Source organism: Bufo bufo, chromosome 3 (assembly GCF_905171765.1).
Source record: "Bufo bufo chromosome 3, aBufBuf1.1, whole genome shotgun sequence".
In the NCBI taxonomy this organism is placed as follows: domain Eukaryota; kingdom Metazoa; phylum Chordata; class Amphibia; order Anura; family Bufonidae; genus Bufo; species Bufo bufo.
Genome location: NC_053391.1, coordinates 23138521 through 23154580, shown reverse-complemented (window position 1 = coordinate 23154580; position 16060 = coordinate 23138521). Strand labels below are relative to the sequence as shown.

Below are 16060 nucleotides of genomic sequence, written 5' to 3'. Positions count from 1 at the left end.
TGTGCCGTGCGGCGCTCAGGCCAAAGGAGGCGTCACTGACTGTCAGTGGGGCCGCGGCGGAGGGAGGCGAGGAGGCGGAGCTGCTCTGTCTGCTATGACCTGTAAAAGCTGCCCCTCCAGGCTGGCAGCAGAAGAACACAGTCACAGAGTAACACTGAGGCACGACTTGTTGGAACTTGGCCGACCCTGCTGGACTCTAGTCTGGACTCTGGAGAAGACACCTTAAGGCAGAGCCAGCTGAGATTGGAGCCAGGACCAGACCGACCCCACTCCAGCCAGACCCCAGTGATATATCAGGTACCGACTTCAACATTGTCCCTCATCATGTCACCCCCCCGATGGTGCAGACTCCAACATTGTCCCCCATTAGGGAGCATAATGGATGGGGGCTGACGGCTGTCATGGGGGGCATGATGGCTGACATGGGAGTAATGATGGATGGGTGCTGACGGCTGACATGGGCATGATGGATGGGGTGCTGACGGCTGACATGGGCATGATGGATGGGGTGCTGACATGGGGGGCTGACGGCTGACATAAGGTCATGATGGCTGACATGGGGGGCATGATGGATGGGGGCTGACGGCTGACATGGACATGATGGATGGAGTGCTGACATGGGGGGCTGATGGCTGACGGCTGACATGGGGTGCTGACGGCTGACATAGGGGCATGACGGCTGACATGGGGGGCATGATGGATGGGGGCTGACAGCTGACATGGGCATGATGGATGGGGTGCTGACGGCTGACATGGGGGGCATGATGGCTGACATGGGGGGCTGATGGCTGACATGGGGGGTAATGATGGATGGGGGCTGACATGGGCATGATGGGGTGCTGATGGCTGACATGGGCATGATAGATGGGGTGCTGACGGCTGACATGGGCATGATGGATGGGGTGCTGACATTGGGTGCTGACGGCTGACATAAGGTCATGATGGCTGACATGGGGGGCATGATGGATGGGGGCTGACGGCTGACATGGACATGATGGATGGAGTGCTGACATGGGGGGCTGATGGCTGACGGCTGACATGGGGTGCTGACGGCTGACATAGGGGCATGACGGCTGACATGGGGGGCATGATGGATGGGGGCTGACAGCTGACATGGGCATGATGGATGGGGTGCTGACGGCTGACATGGGGGGCATGATGGCTGACATGGGGGGCTGATGGCTGACATGGGGGGTAATGATGGATGGGGGCTGACATGGGCATGATGGGGTGCTGACGGCTGACATGGGCATGATGGATGGGGTGCTGACGGCTGACATGGGCATGATGGATGGGGTGCTGACGGCTGACATGGGCATGATGGATGGGGTGCTGACGGCTGACATGGGCATGATAGATGGGGTGCTGACATGGGGGGCTGACGGCTGACATAGGGGCATGACGGCTGACATGGGGGCATGATGGATGGGGGCTGACATGGGCATGATGGATGGGGTGCTGACTGCTGATATAGGGGGCTGATCTGAGGTATGATTAACATTGGGGGTCTGATTGGTGGTCTGACCTGAGGTATAATGGAAAATATTGTTTCTGATTATACTCCTCTAAAACCTATGTGCATCTTATAGGGCGAAAAGTACAGTCCTCAAACCAGATCGAAGATATCAGGACCACACAGAGGAGAAGCCAGCTGCTGCAGACAGAACCAGGACCAGGTGAGCTGCGGGCGGGGCGGTGGGAGAAGGGGGTCACCGAGATGTAGCTTCGCTTGTGTTGCCAAAAAATCCTTGCACAGGCTCTGGTCACGTCCACGTGACAGGGCCGGTGCAAAGAGTCCCACAGTACCCGACCTATGTGGATACTTGCATGCACAATATTCTCAATAAAAACTTATTGAAACTAAAAACAGTGTACCATCCTATGTATTTTCGGTTTTAAAAATGTGGCTCTCAAAATAAATTTCAATCGTGGTTTTGGCGAGATTTGGCTCAGTTGAAAAAAAAGGTTGCCCACCACTGCCCTAGAACATATTAAGCACAGAGATTATTACCAAGATGCAGAACTTTACATTTGTCCACATTGAACCTCATTTGCGAAGTTGATGCCCAATCACTCAGAGTGTTCAAGTCAGCTTGTAGTATATGGACATCTTCCATAGACTGTACAGTACTACATAGCTTAGTGTCATCTGCAAAGATAGAAATGGTGCTATTAATCCCGTCCTAGATATCATTAATAAATAAATTAAATAATATTGGGCCCAGCACTGAACCTTATGGTCACCACTTATAACCCGGGACCATTCTGAATAGGAATCAGTGACCACAGCTCTCTGGACACGGTCTTTCAGCCAGTTTTCAATCCAATTACAAACTATACTTTCCAAGCCTATAGACCTTACTTTACCTATTAAACGTCTATGATGGACAGTATCTAAAGCCTTTGCAAAATCCAGAAACGCTACATAGACAGCCTCCTTCTGGACCCGGAGCCTTGTTCCCATTTACCTTCTCTAACTTATCTTGGACAATATCTACAGTTAGCCAATTGAGTGAATTACTGGATGTACTAACAGACCCAGCACCAAATCATATCAGTTACAACTTAAAAGTAGCATCCTGACACCCATAATAACAACAAATTTTTATGTAAAGTTGTCACATAGGTATTTACCTCTGAGGCCCCATGCACACGACCGTGTCAGTTTTTCGGTCCGCAAACCACTGATCCACAAAACATTTATACCGTCCTTGTGCACAGTGTGGACATATTAACTTCAAAACGTCCATGATCTGCATAAGACAGTGAGGAATAGGACCTTTGTTCATCTTTAAATAGAGACTTTCATATATGTGAATTATAGATGGAGAGTCATGTGGTTGTAGGTCTAGATGAAATGTATAACATCAGGATGTAAAATGCTCATTGTTTACACTGATTCTCACATGAAAAGGTCTCGGAGTATCCCAGGAATCTCTTACAGATGCTAAATAGGAGTGTGAACAATAGGTCTCTACTCTGAAAATACAATGTGTAAATGAAGGACCATCTCAGGAGGCCAGAAAATGCTAAACTGTTTGATGAGGAGAAGGCATCATTATTCTTCCATTGTGTATTGTAAGCCAGATCTGATGATCCTAACTTTCACAGATTATGGAGGTGGGGCTGGGCATCTCCTGGGGGAAGAGAAGGAGCAGATAGCTATAGCCACCAAAGGGGTATAAAAGACCCAAGCATGGCTCAGAATGCTAGAATTCACCAAGGGAATTTACATGGATCACTGACTTGCTGAGGAGAAGACACTGACTGGAGATCAAGTCCTGAGGGTGTGGAGGGTCCATGTCTGGTAAGTATCATTGAACTGATTGTAAGGCCTCTTGCACACAAACATTTTTTTTTCGTTTACGTTCTGTTTTTTGCATTCCGTATGTTCATTTTAATGGATCCGCCCAAAACCAAAAAAAGAAACGGAAGGTACTCCGTATGCCTTCCGTTTCCGTATTTACATTTTTCCATTCCGTTAAAAGATAGAACATGTCCTATTATTGTCCGCATAACAGACATGGATAGTACTGTTCTATCAGGGGCCGCAAAAAACGGAATGCACACAGACGTCATCCGTATTTTTTGCGGACCGCAAAATACTGAAAAAGCCATACAGTTGTGTGCAAGAGGCTTAAGTGGAAGGAATTATAAGATATTGTAATCTGTGCTGTGTATAAGGACAATGTGTCTCTGTAATGTCTCCTGTGTATGTCTCCATGTAGATCTCCATATAACTCCCATCATAACTGGACACTGATTTTCCACCATTTACAATACACATTTTCTACACTTCTTCTTGTATTTCATTTCTTTCCCTGAACCTTAGACTCAGACCCAGTAAGAGGGAGGAAATTCTTACAATGGGAATAACTCTTTCCTGGAGGTTCAGTGATGGCAGCAGTGACTGGTGATTGTCCGCACAGTAGTGTGTAAGTAATTGTACACGCAGTGTCCATACATGTGATAGTACATACATGTAACTGAGCCGGGAACACGGACAATCACCGATCCTGACTGCCATCACTGGACCGCTCCAAAGCATCAATAATAGGAGAAAAGAAGATTACTGACAGGGGGAATCTTTAATTGGTGTCTGATTTGTCAATACGTTATTTTCACCGTAGACACTTTTATTTCCAGCACCTCTATAGATATCTGTACATATAATATAATAAAGGTCTCTATACAGAAAGCAGTCAGTACAGTATATAGTAAATATCACCCCAAAGTCAGCTATTATACACAAGCTTAGAAGTGTCATAAAGCCGTCCAGAATGTCTTTAAGGTTTTTTGTGTCCTTATGACTTGAATAAATTCATTATTATGAAAATGAGCGACTGGAGGACAATCTTCGAGTTTGGAACTATATTAAAAGGAGGAGAAAAGTAAATTGTTAAAAGAGCCTGATGGTGATTATTATTACTATTATTATTAATTCATTTATTTTCCATCATATTCCTGGCACTAGACCTATCTGATATAAAATGTTTAAAGAACAGTTTAAAATAGTACGGCACACCACCACTTGATGTCACACGGGTAATTAATATAGAATATTTATTATAACATATACTGTTTAGGACATATACAATAAAATTACTAAAATATAGTCATCAATGATATAATCCGCTAAGTTATGAACACAAGTTGATATATTCGGCTGGACTGTAATCCTTCTTATGGGTTAATAACCTCAATATAATGTCTCGGGGAATACAGTTCAATCCAATAGTTAATTTCGATATTTATATGAGAGTCACTTGTATTTGTGTGAATTAACGCTGGATCGCGGTAATGCCGCAGATAAAACGCTGCCCAATTCCAAGACTTATACCGGAGTGGTTTTACTTACTATTTTAGATGGTGCCGGTTTCCATATCACTCGTGGCGTCCCACGTGCAGTGAAAGTCTTTTATAGGCTGCAGCAAAGATAAATGAAGGGAAGACTTGCGGGATCCTCGGTGATTGTAGATTAGCTGGACAGTCTCGGAGGTCACCTGGAAGTATATACCTTCTGCGTCGTTTGTTCACAGTATGCAGGGTTAACTTTCACCAGGAAATAGAGGACTCAGCATAAAAAGACGGATATTCAGCTTTTCTTTACAGCAAGGTACAAATTCACCGATCCCTTCTTTAAAGCGCTTATTGATCTTCAGATCTGTATTTTTATATCATGGATTCATTACCATACGCGTTTTGGAGACTACGGCTCCTTCTTCAGTGGTTAAATTTCCCATGAGAATGGTATGTCTTTATATACCTATACAGGTGTGGATTTAATTAATTGATTGGCTTGGGCCGTTTTGTAGGAAATGATGTGGATTCCTTTTAAAGTTCATGATGACAAACTATATATATATTTAAACATTTGTTTCTGGTTTAAAACTTATTTAAAAGGCATATTAAATCAATATATCACATAATATTACGCATATGTTATAAAATGTAAAGAAAAATCAAAATCAAAATAAATAAAAGATAAAAACCGACTCATAATTTAAAACCATATAAATACCACATTCTATAGTATTTGTGTCATGTGGATTAACTATTTTATAAGGTTCATATTATAAATGTTCTAGATATCGCAAACAGAGAGTAAAAACGAATATATCAGCCGCCATGCGGTACATGTGCGGTTTTTTGGTGCGGTAATATTCACATTGCGTTTTCACTGTATTTTTATTCTCTGTCTGTACCAATGCCGCTACGCATTAGTTATACCCCACAGTTTCACACTGATCACATATAATTATATAAAAAAGGTAAAAATATAAATATGTAAAAATTTATGTCTAAACTGAATTGTTCAAATTTTATACATAAAACAGCAATAAGAGATAGAAGGCTCGGAACGCGAGCACGGAGTAGGAGACGTGATGGGAAGGGTGCCCATCACGTCTCCTACTTCCCCATCACGTCTCCTACTTCCCCTGGTGGGCACCCTTCCCATCACATCTCCTACTCCGTGCTCGCGTTCCGAGCCTTCTATCTCTTATTGCTGTTTATTCTCTGTGAACTGCATACTGTGAACAAACGACGCAGAAGGTATATACTTCCAGGTGACCTCCGAGACGGTCCAGCTAATCTACAATCACCGAGGATCCCGCAAGTCTTCCCTTCATTTATCTTTGCCGCAGCCTATAAAAGACTTTCACTGCACGTGGGACGCCACGAGTGATATGGAAACCGGCACCATCTAAAATAGTGAGTAAAACCACTCCGGTATAAGTCTTGGAATTGGGCAGCGTTTTTTTGGCAGCATTACCGCGATCCAGCGTTAATTCACACAAATACAAGTGACTCTCATATAAATATCGAAATTAACTATTGGATTGAACTGTATTCCCCGAGACATTATATTGAGGTTATTAACCCATAAGAAGGATTACAGTCCAGCCGAATATATCAACTTGTGTTCATAACTTAGCGGATTATATCATTGATGACTATATTTTAGTAGTATTTATGTTTTAGTAATTTTATTGTAATTTTATTGTATATGTCCTAAACAGTATATGTTATAATAAATATTCTATATTAATTACCCGTGTGACATCAAGTGGTGGTGTGCCGTACTATTTTAAACTGTTCTTTAAATCTTTTTAAAGGATTGGGTGAATCCTTTTGTAGGTGCACCCTTTCATTGCCTGAGCAGCAGGTGAGCCCTCTCTAAATATTTGAATTAACCTGATATAAAATGTGTAATGCAAATCAGAAAACAGATTCTATAGATTTTACCATAAGAAATATGTGTCAAAGCCTCACTTCTCCACCTGGGTCCATGTGCCAGTCTCTAGGGGCTGTTGGGATCCATGTACCAATCTGTAACTCCTCATCTCCCACAATTAATTAAATAAAATGATAGAGAATACTGACATATTACTTTATTATAATTGTATTACCAGATTCCTCTCATTTTTTATAATGGTAGTGTCATCGTGTTGTTCACTGTGACACGAGTGGCCATGTTTCCTCACATTGGTTGCTCTGGCGTACTGGCTGCGGTAAATGTTGTGTATAGGGATGAACGAATCGACTTCAGATGAAACATCCGAAGTCGATTCGCATAATACGTCGTTCTAATACGGTACGGAGCATTGGCTCCGTTGAGCCAAAGTTATTGCTTTGCGAAGTCTCACGAAACTTCACGTAATAACTTAATAAATTCATTTGTGCTGTAAAAAACATTTCCTGAACTCGAGGAAAAAGAGAACCTTTTATCTTATAATATTTTTCTTTCTCCAGGTGAAGACCGGATAAAAGGCTCCCATGGTCATCTAATTCTATCTCCTTCTTATGAAATAGAAGGTAATCAATCCCAAATTAGCACTAATAGAACTGGACACAATCTGAGTGAGATGTCTGCAAATTCTGAATATGGAAAAGATTTTGAAAATAATGCAAATCTTTCTGTACACAATGAAATTCATAAAGATGAACCGTCATGTTCTGAAAGAGAAAAAACTTTTAATGTGATATCAAGTGTTGCTGAAAATCAGAGAAATCACACAGGAGAGAAGCCATATTCATGTTCAGAATGTTTGAAGTGTTTTTGGCAGAAATCACATCTTGTTGAACATCAGAAAACTCACACAGGGGAGAAGCCATTTTCATGTTCAGAATGCGGGAACTGTTTTAGTCGGAAATCACATCTTGTTAAACATCAGAAAACTCACACAGGAGAGAAGCCATTTTCATGTTTGGAATGTGGGAAGTGTTTTAAGAGTCAAGATTATCTTAAGATACACCTAAGAACTCATACTGGGGAGCAGCCATATTCATGTTCAGAATGTGGGAAATGTTTTAATCATAGAAACATAGAAACATAGAAACATAGAATGTGTCGGCAGATAAGAACCATTTGGCCCATCTAGTCTGCCCAATATACTGAATACTATGGATAGCCCCCGGCCCTATCTTATATGAAGGATGGCCTTATGCCTATCCCATGCATGCTTAAACCCCTTCACTGTATTTGCAGCTACCACTTCTGCAGGAAGGCTATTCCATGCATCCACTACTCTCTCAGTAAAGTAATACTTCCTTATATTACTTTTAAACCTTTGCCCCTCTAATTTAAAACGGTGTCCTCTTGTGGTAGTTTTTCTTCTTTTAAATATGCTCTCTTCCTTTACCGAGTTGATTCCCTTTATGTATTTAAAAGTTTCTATCATATCCCCTCTGTCTCTTCTTTCTTCCAAGCTATACATATTAAGGTCCTTTAACCTTTCCTGGTAAGTTTTATCCTGCAATCCATGTACTAGTTTAGTAGCTCTTCTCTGAACTCTCTCTAGAGTATCTATATCCTTCTGGAGATATGGCCTCCAGTACTGCGCACAATACTCCAAGTGAGGTCTCACCAGTGTTCTGTACAGCGGCATAAGCACTTCACTCTTTCTACTGCTTATACCTCTGCCTATACATCCAAGCATTCTGCTGGCATTTCGTGCTGCTCTATTACATTGTCTTCCCACCTTTAAGTCTTCTGAAATAATTACTCCTAAATCCCTTTCCTCAGATACTGAGGTCAGGACTGTGTCAAATATTCTATATTCTGCCCTTGGGTTTTTACGCCCCAGGTGCATTATCTTGCACTTATCCACATTAAATTTCAGTTGCCAGAGTTCTGACCATTCTTCTAGTTTTCCTAAATCCTTTTCCATTTGGCGTTTCCCTCCAGGAAAATCAACCCTGTTACATATCTTTGTGTCATCAGCAAAAAGACAAACCTTACCAGCGAGGCCTTTTGCAATATCACTTATGAAGATATTAAACAAAATCGGTCCCAGTACAGATCCCTGTGGAACCCCACTGGTAACATTACCTTGTTTTGAATGTTCTCCATTGACTACAACCCTCTGTTGTCTGTCACTCAGCCACTGCCTAATCCACTCAACAATATGGGAGTCCATGCTCAATGACTGCAGTTTATTGATAAGTCTTCTATGTGGGACAGTGTCAAAAGCCTTACTAAAATCTAGATATGCGATGTCTACTGCACCTCCACCGTCTATTATTTTATTCACCCAGTCAAAAAAATCTATAAGATTTGTTTGACATGATCTCCCTGAAGTAAACCCATGTTGTTTTTCATCTTGCAATCCATGGGATTTTAGATGTTCCACAATCCTATCCTTTAATAGGGTTTCCATTAATTTGCCTACTATTGATGTCAGACTCACTGGTCTATAGTTGCTCGATTCCTCCCTACTACCTTTCTTGTGAATGGGCACGACATTTGCCAATTTCCAATCTTCCGGGACGACTCCTGTTACTAATGATTGGTTAAATAAATCTGTTAACGGTTTTGCCAGCTCACCACTAAGCTCTTTTAATAATTTTGGGTGTATCTCATCAGGCCCCTGTGACTTATCTGTCTTCACCTTAGACAGCAAACTTAGAACATCTTCCTCTGTAAAGATACATGCATCAAACGATTTAATAGTCATTCTTTCTAGTGGAGGTCCTTCTCCTTTTTCTTTTGTAAAAACTGAACAGAAGTATTCATTAAGGCAGTCGGCTAGCCCTTTATTCTCTTCTACATACCTTCCGTCCTTTGTTTTTAATTTAGTTATTCCTTGTTTTAATTTCCTTTTTTCATTTATATATCTGAAGAATGTCTTATCCCCTTTTTTCATAGACTGAGCTAGTTTTTCTTCTGCCTGCGCTTTAGAAGTTCTTATAACTTGCTTGGCCTCTCTCTGCCTAATCTTGTAGATTTCCTTATCTTCATTGCTCTGGGTTTTTTTATAATTACAAAATGCTAGCTTTTTATTTTTAATGATTTGGGCCACTTCTGCTGAGTACCACATTGGTCTCCTCCTTTTTTTGCTTTTACTGACGAGTCTAATGCAATTTTCTGTTGCCTTCAATAATGCACCTTTTAAGTAGTCCCATTTCTCCTGGACTCCATGTAATCCGTTCCAGTCTGATAAGGACTCATTTATGACTAATTTCATTTTTGAAAAGTCTGTTTTTCTAAAATCTAAAACTTTTGTTTTTGTGTGGTGGGACTCTTTCACAGTTCTTATATTAAACCACACTGACTGGTGATCACTAGATCCCAAGGTTTCGCCTACAATGACATCATATACCGAATCCCCGTTTGTGAATACCAAATCCAAAATGGCCTCCCTCCGGGTTGGCTCCTCAACCACTTGTTGTAGAGATAACCCCAGTAGGGAATTTAGAATATCTGTACTCCTGGTAGAACTTGCTATTTTGGTTTTCCAGTTTATATCTGGAAGATTGAAATCTCCCATAATGATAACTTCTCCTTTCATTGTCATTTTAGCTATTTCTTCAACTAGTAGATCATCTAGTTCTTTAACTTGACCAGGTGGTCTATATATCACACCTACACGAGTTACTGCATGGTTAGCAAACTGCAACGTAACCCAAACTGACTCTATGTTGGCCTCACCAACTTGTATTAGGTTAGATTTAATGCTATCTTTCACATACAGGGCCACTCCTCCTCCTTTCTTGCCTTCTCTGTCTCTTCTGTATAAAGAGTACCCTGGTATGGTTATGTCCCAGTCATTTCTTTCATTAAACCATGTCTCCGTAACAGCCACTAAATCTACATTCTCAGATGCCATTATTGACCCAAGTTCATTGATTTTTTTTACCTAAACTGCGAGCATTTGTAGACAGGACTCTGAGCTTATCATTTCTTAACCTCAGTGCTTCTGGCCTGTTCTGGCATTGTTTCGGGGGGCAATTGGACTCTTTTATTTTCACTCTTTTGCCCCCCCTTCCTAGTTTAAATACTCTTTCGCAAATTCTTGGAGTTGTTCACTAAGTACATTTGTTCCTTTGAGAGAAAGATGCAAACCATCTTTTTTGTACAGTTCCTTTCTATTCCAAGTAGAGCTATCATGAGAAACAAAGCCAAATCCTTGCTCTTGACACCATTTTCCAAGCCATATGTTGAACTCCTTTATGCGCCTCTGCCTATCATTCTGAACATTATGCACAGGCAGAACTTCAGAAAATGAAATGGTGGATGCAAAATCCTGTACGTCATTACCAAGTGTGATAAAAGATTTTTTCACCTCTGACACTTCATTGCAAGCCAGGTCATTTGTCCCTAGATGGACAAGAACATCCACGTCCCCTTCCTGCTTTGCTTGCTTAACAATATTAATAATACGTCTTCTATCTCTTCTAGCAGTAGCCCCAGGGAGACATCTCACAAAACCATTTTATTTAAGCTCCACACTTCTTATGATTGAATCACCCAGCAACAGCTGCATCCTTTGAGACTTCACTTTATCTTTTTTGTTGCATACATTAGACATAGGAGTCGATGGTTTCTCACCCTCTGTGCTTGAGTCCATATCCATGTTGTCCTTACATTCTGAGAGTGCTGCACAGGGCCGGCTCCAGGTTCATGTGGGCCCTTGGGCGATAAATCCCAGTGGGCCCCCATGAGGCATTTTTTTACATTGACATGTCCCCCTGTGGCTCCTACACGGTATAATGACCCCCAGTGGCCCCTATACAGTATAATGACTACTAGTGGCCCTTCACACAGTATAATGAACCCCCAATTCCCCCCACCCCCCACTGTATAATGACCACCTGTGGCCCTGCATTCAGAATAATAACCCCCAGTCGTCCCCATTTAGAATAATGACCCCCAGTAGCCCCCACACTGGGGGAATACTGTATGGAGGGGGCTCTGGGGGTATTTATACTGAATGGAGGGTCATTGGTGATCATTACTAAATGGGGGACACTGGGGGTCATTATACTATGTAAAGGGCCCTCACAGTATAATGACCCCACAGTGGCCCTCCATTCAGAATAATGACCCCCAGTCGCCCCCACACTGGGGGTTATACTGTATAGAGGGGGCACGATGGGTTATTATATTTAATGGGGGCTCTGGTGGTCATTATGCTAAATGGAGGGTCAATGGGGATCATTATACTAAATGGGGGGCACTGGGAGTCATTATACTGTGTAAGGGACCCTCACAGTGTGATGAATGACCCCCCAGTGGCCCCCTCACATACCTATCATTGCAGGGGAGCTGGTGGTCCTGTCATTCACTAACCGCAGCTCCCAGCTCCCCACATGAACCTGGAGCCGGCCCTGAATGACCCCCAGTAGCCCCCACACGGGGGGAATACTGTATGGAGGGGGCTCTGGGGGTCATTATACTGAATGGAGGGTCATTGGTGATCATTATACTAAATGGGGGACACTGGGGGTCATTATAGTATGTAAAGGGCCCTCACAGTATAATGACCCCACAGTGACCCTCCATTCAGAATAATGACCCCCAGTCGCCCCCACACTGGGGGTTATACTGTATGGAGGGGGCACGAGGGGTTATTATATTTAATGGGGGATCTGGTGGTCATTATGCTAAATGGAGGGTCAATGGGGATCATTATACTAAATGGGGGGCACTGGGAGTCATTATACTGTGTAAGGGACCCTCACAGTGTGATGAATGACCCCCCAGTGGCCCCCTCACATACCTATCATTGCAGGGGAGCTGGTGGTCCTGTCATTCACTAACCGCAGCTCCCTGCGCTCCTTCTCTACGGCGGCCCGCTGCAGCAGTGAGCCAGGCCTGGAGGAGAGAAGGAGCTGTGCAGTGATGGAGCTAGAACTGACTGGGCCCCACAGCAAAATTTAGTACGCCCCCCTCCCCCCCAATGTGTGTTCACATTACGTTTTTCCTATTGGTTTGATGTATACACATGTGCAGCACTCCACGTTTTTGTATCCTGCAGAGTCAAGTAAAAAATGCATACGTTAACGTATATGTTTTTCTACCATGGAACTGTATGGTGAACGGACGCCACTGTACGGCATCAGTCTGAGGCATCTGTCAATGCATACATTTTCAGTATGCATTAAATGGATGTCAAAAATGTGATGTGAACCCAGCCCTAGTGTCAGAATAAGCCCCAGTACACAGCGGAGCAGCATGGAGGAGAGGGGAGGCCGCCATGTACTGACAGAGCGCTGCCTGGTCCTGGTGGTCAGGGATGAGGACTGTGCTTCCCAAGGATCATTTTCTACTGGAAAATACAGGGCGCAGTATAGTACACTAGAATCTATATAATATAAAGATATTAGCCCCACCCCCCGAATAATCATACGATTAGGGGGTCATTTATTATATAGAAATACGTCTATATTAGGCGTATTTCTGACACAGATGTGGCGCAAAGGTCCTTAACACCGCAATCTGTATCTTTTCCCGCTCATGCCAGGTCTAAAAAAAGTGGTGTGGGCAGAAAGGGATACAGTTATGGCCATCCAGTTATTGGATACCACCGCCATATAGTGATAACACCGCCATATAGTGATAACACCGCCATACAAGGATAAAACCACCATACAGTGACCGGATAAAAGGGTATAAGAGGGCACAGTACAGGGAATGACTATGGGCACTGCACAGAGTGTGGTAAGAGGGCACAATGCAGGGTATAAAGGGGCACAGTACGGGGTGGGGGGCACAGTCACATGACCCTGTGATGTTAGAAGGTCCTTATGGTGAATGCGGTTCAGATGCCACCATAATGAGAGGCAGAGGAGTGAGACAGGGGCCCGGGGCCCTGGATGGACAGGAGGGGTGGACACAGCAAGTAGGTTGAAGGGGCTCTGAGGGGGATTCATACAAGTAGTGGCAGGAGGTCTGTGCAGGGCAGCGATAGGAGATAGGAGGGTGGGACAGGAGCTCTGGATACATGAGGGAGGAAAGGAGACAGCAGGGGCTCCATAAGGGTGATATAGGACAGGATATGGGGGGGGGGCAGGTGTCATGGAGGCAATCAGCTTAATAAAACAGTAACACAACTAAATAGAATGAAGCAGCAGTGTCCCCCCCTTTCCTTCTGTCCCACAGAGAAGAGACAGTCACAGTGCAGACTCACTCACAGACTGTCTCCACACTTCTCTGCTCCAGCCGTGCGGTCTCTCTCCTCAGGCAGCGTGTCCTGTGTAGAGGGGGCGTGTCCTGTGTAGAGGGGGCGTGTTCTGAGTCTCTGCAGCTCAGAGGGCCCACCAGAGGGGTACTGCGTATGTGAAATGACAGCAGTGAGAGCTCCCATCTGTATTGATGGAAGTGCTCATAGCAGCTCAGCGGGCCCCCTCAGGAGCATTGGGCCCCGGCACTTGCCCGGGGATGCCGGGTTATGACGCCGGCCCTGGTGCTGCAAATGAATTATGGAGAACCACCGACTGTGGGACATGTCTTCTATCCACCACTCTAAGACTTCCAGAACCTACATTAACCCATCTGCCATTTCTGGGGGTCCTCTGTGGCAGTGGCATTGCAGCAGTCCTAGCTGGAGTTTGTTTAACAGATAATTTAAATATTTCAGCTTTCAAAAATGCAATTTCCTGCTGCAGTAAGGAGAACTGTCTACAGATCTGACAGCATCCGAATCTCCAAAGAGTGGAACATGAAATAAATGCACAACAATTCCTGCACTGAACCAAGTCTGCCATTTTAAAGAGGAGAAAAAAATAAAAAAATTAAAAAATAAATTTGTAACTTTAAATCAAACAAATCTTACCTTTTTTTTTTTGTATTGTTTCCACCTTCCAGCCTACCTCCTGACTATCTCCTGCAATATCTCTTTACTAGTACTTAATGTACTAGTAAAGAGATCTCTTTACTAGTACTGCAATATCTCTTTACTAGTACTTAATGTACTAGTAAAGAGATCTCTTTACTAGTACTGCAATATCTCTTTACTAGTACTTAATGTAGTACTTGAAGCTAGTACTTTCAGCTAATGAATTAGGCCAGCTAATGAGTCTGTCTCTATATATACACACACTCCTTCCCAAACTCCTCCCCAGCAACAAATGTAACACCTTAGTGAGCTAGGCTCATTAGCAAACGCACAATAGCAAACAGCTGACCGAATTCCTTACCTCTTCTCAATCAATGATCAGCAAAAACAACACAGATGAGCCAGTTGGAGACTCTAAGCCAATCTCTTGCAGTATCTCTTGAATCTCTTCAGTCTGCTGCAATATCTCTTTACTAGTACTTAATGTAGTACTTGAAGCTAGTACTTTCAGCTAACTAAATTAAGTCTTGTGCAACATCAGAGAATTCACACAGGAGAGCGGCCATTTCCATGTCTGGAATGTGGGAAATGTTTCAGTCAGAAAACAATTCTTGTGCAACATCAGAGAATTCACACAGGAGAGAAGGGATTTTCATGTTCTGAATGTGGGAAGTGTTTTAGTCAGAAAACAATTCTTGTGCAACATCAGAGAATTCACACAGGAGAGAAGGGATTTTCATGTCCCGAATGTGAAAAGTGTTTTAGTCAGAAATCACATCTTATTCGACATCAGAAAACTCACACAGGAGAGAAGCCATTTTCATGCTCAGAATGTGGGAAGTGGTTTAGTGAGAAATCAAGTTTTGTGAGACACCTGAAAATTCACACAGGAGAGAAGCCTATTTAATATACAAAATGTGGGAAATTCTTTGGCTGTAAATTAAAGGGATTGTCTGGGCTTTTATCCCCTTCACTTATTATAATGTAACTGTACGTCATAATAAGAAGCTAAAAACTGAAAAAACTGAAGCTCATAAACATCCAATTTATGAAAAAATACTTAATTATTGCATATTAAATAATGTTTATAGTACCATTAAAAAATGAGGGTGGGGAACAGCAAAAACACCATCCTGGCATAATACAGACCATTAAATACAAGTAACGTGCATACAGTCAGAAAATTCATCAGTTGTATTATATGATAATGGATTTTAAAGGTGAGCCCACAAAAATAAATGACATGAAAAAACAGCAAATGGCAATACAGCCAGAGACTGCAAAAGTCCTCATGAAAGACACCCTGTCGTGTAAACACCTGGTGGCTAGAGAATATGCCATCTAAATCACAATAAAGCCTGGGGGCCTACAAACAGACTAAGGCCCCTTTCACACGGTTGCTAGTTGACGATCGGGATAGGGACCCAATCATTATTATTTCCCCTTATAACATGGTTATAAGGGAAAATAATAGCATTCTGAATACAGAATGCATAGTA

General features: G+C 42.8%; 1 protein-coding gene across 1 annotated transcript; it reads left to right on the top strand.

The window, feature by feature from the left end:
• The first annotated feature begins 7367 nt into the window (after positions 1–7367).
• Positions 7368–15468, top strand: LOC120993583 (gastrula zinc finger protein XlCGF71.1-like). Its single transcript, XM_040422057.1, has 3 exons — positions 7368–7481; positions 7614–7826; positions 15085–15468. Exons 1-3 carry the CDS (start codon positions 7368–7370, stop codon positions 15466–15468), a joined length of 711 nt encoding a protein of 236 aa, XP_040277991.1.
• Positions 15469–16060: the final 592 nt, after the last annotated feature.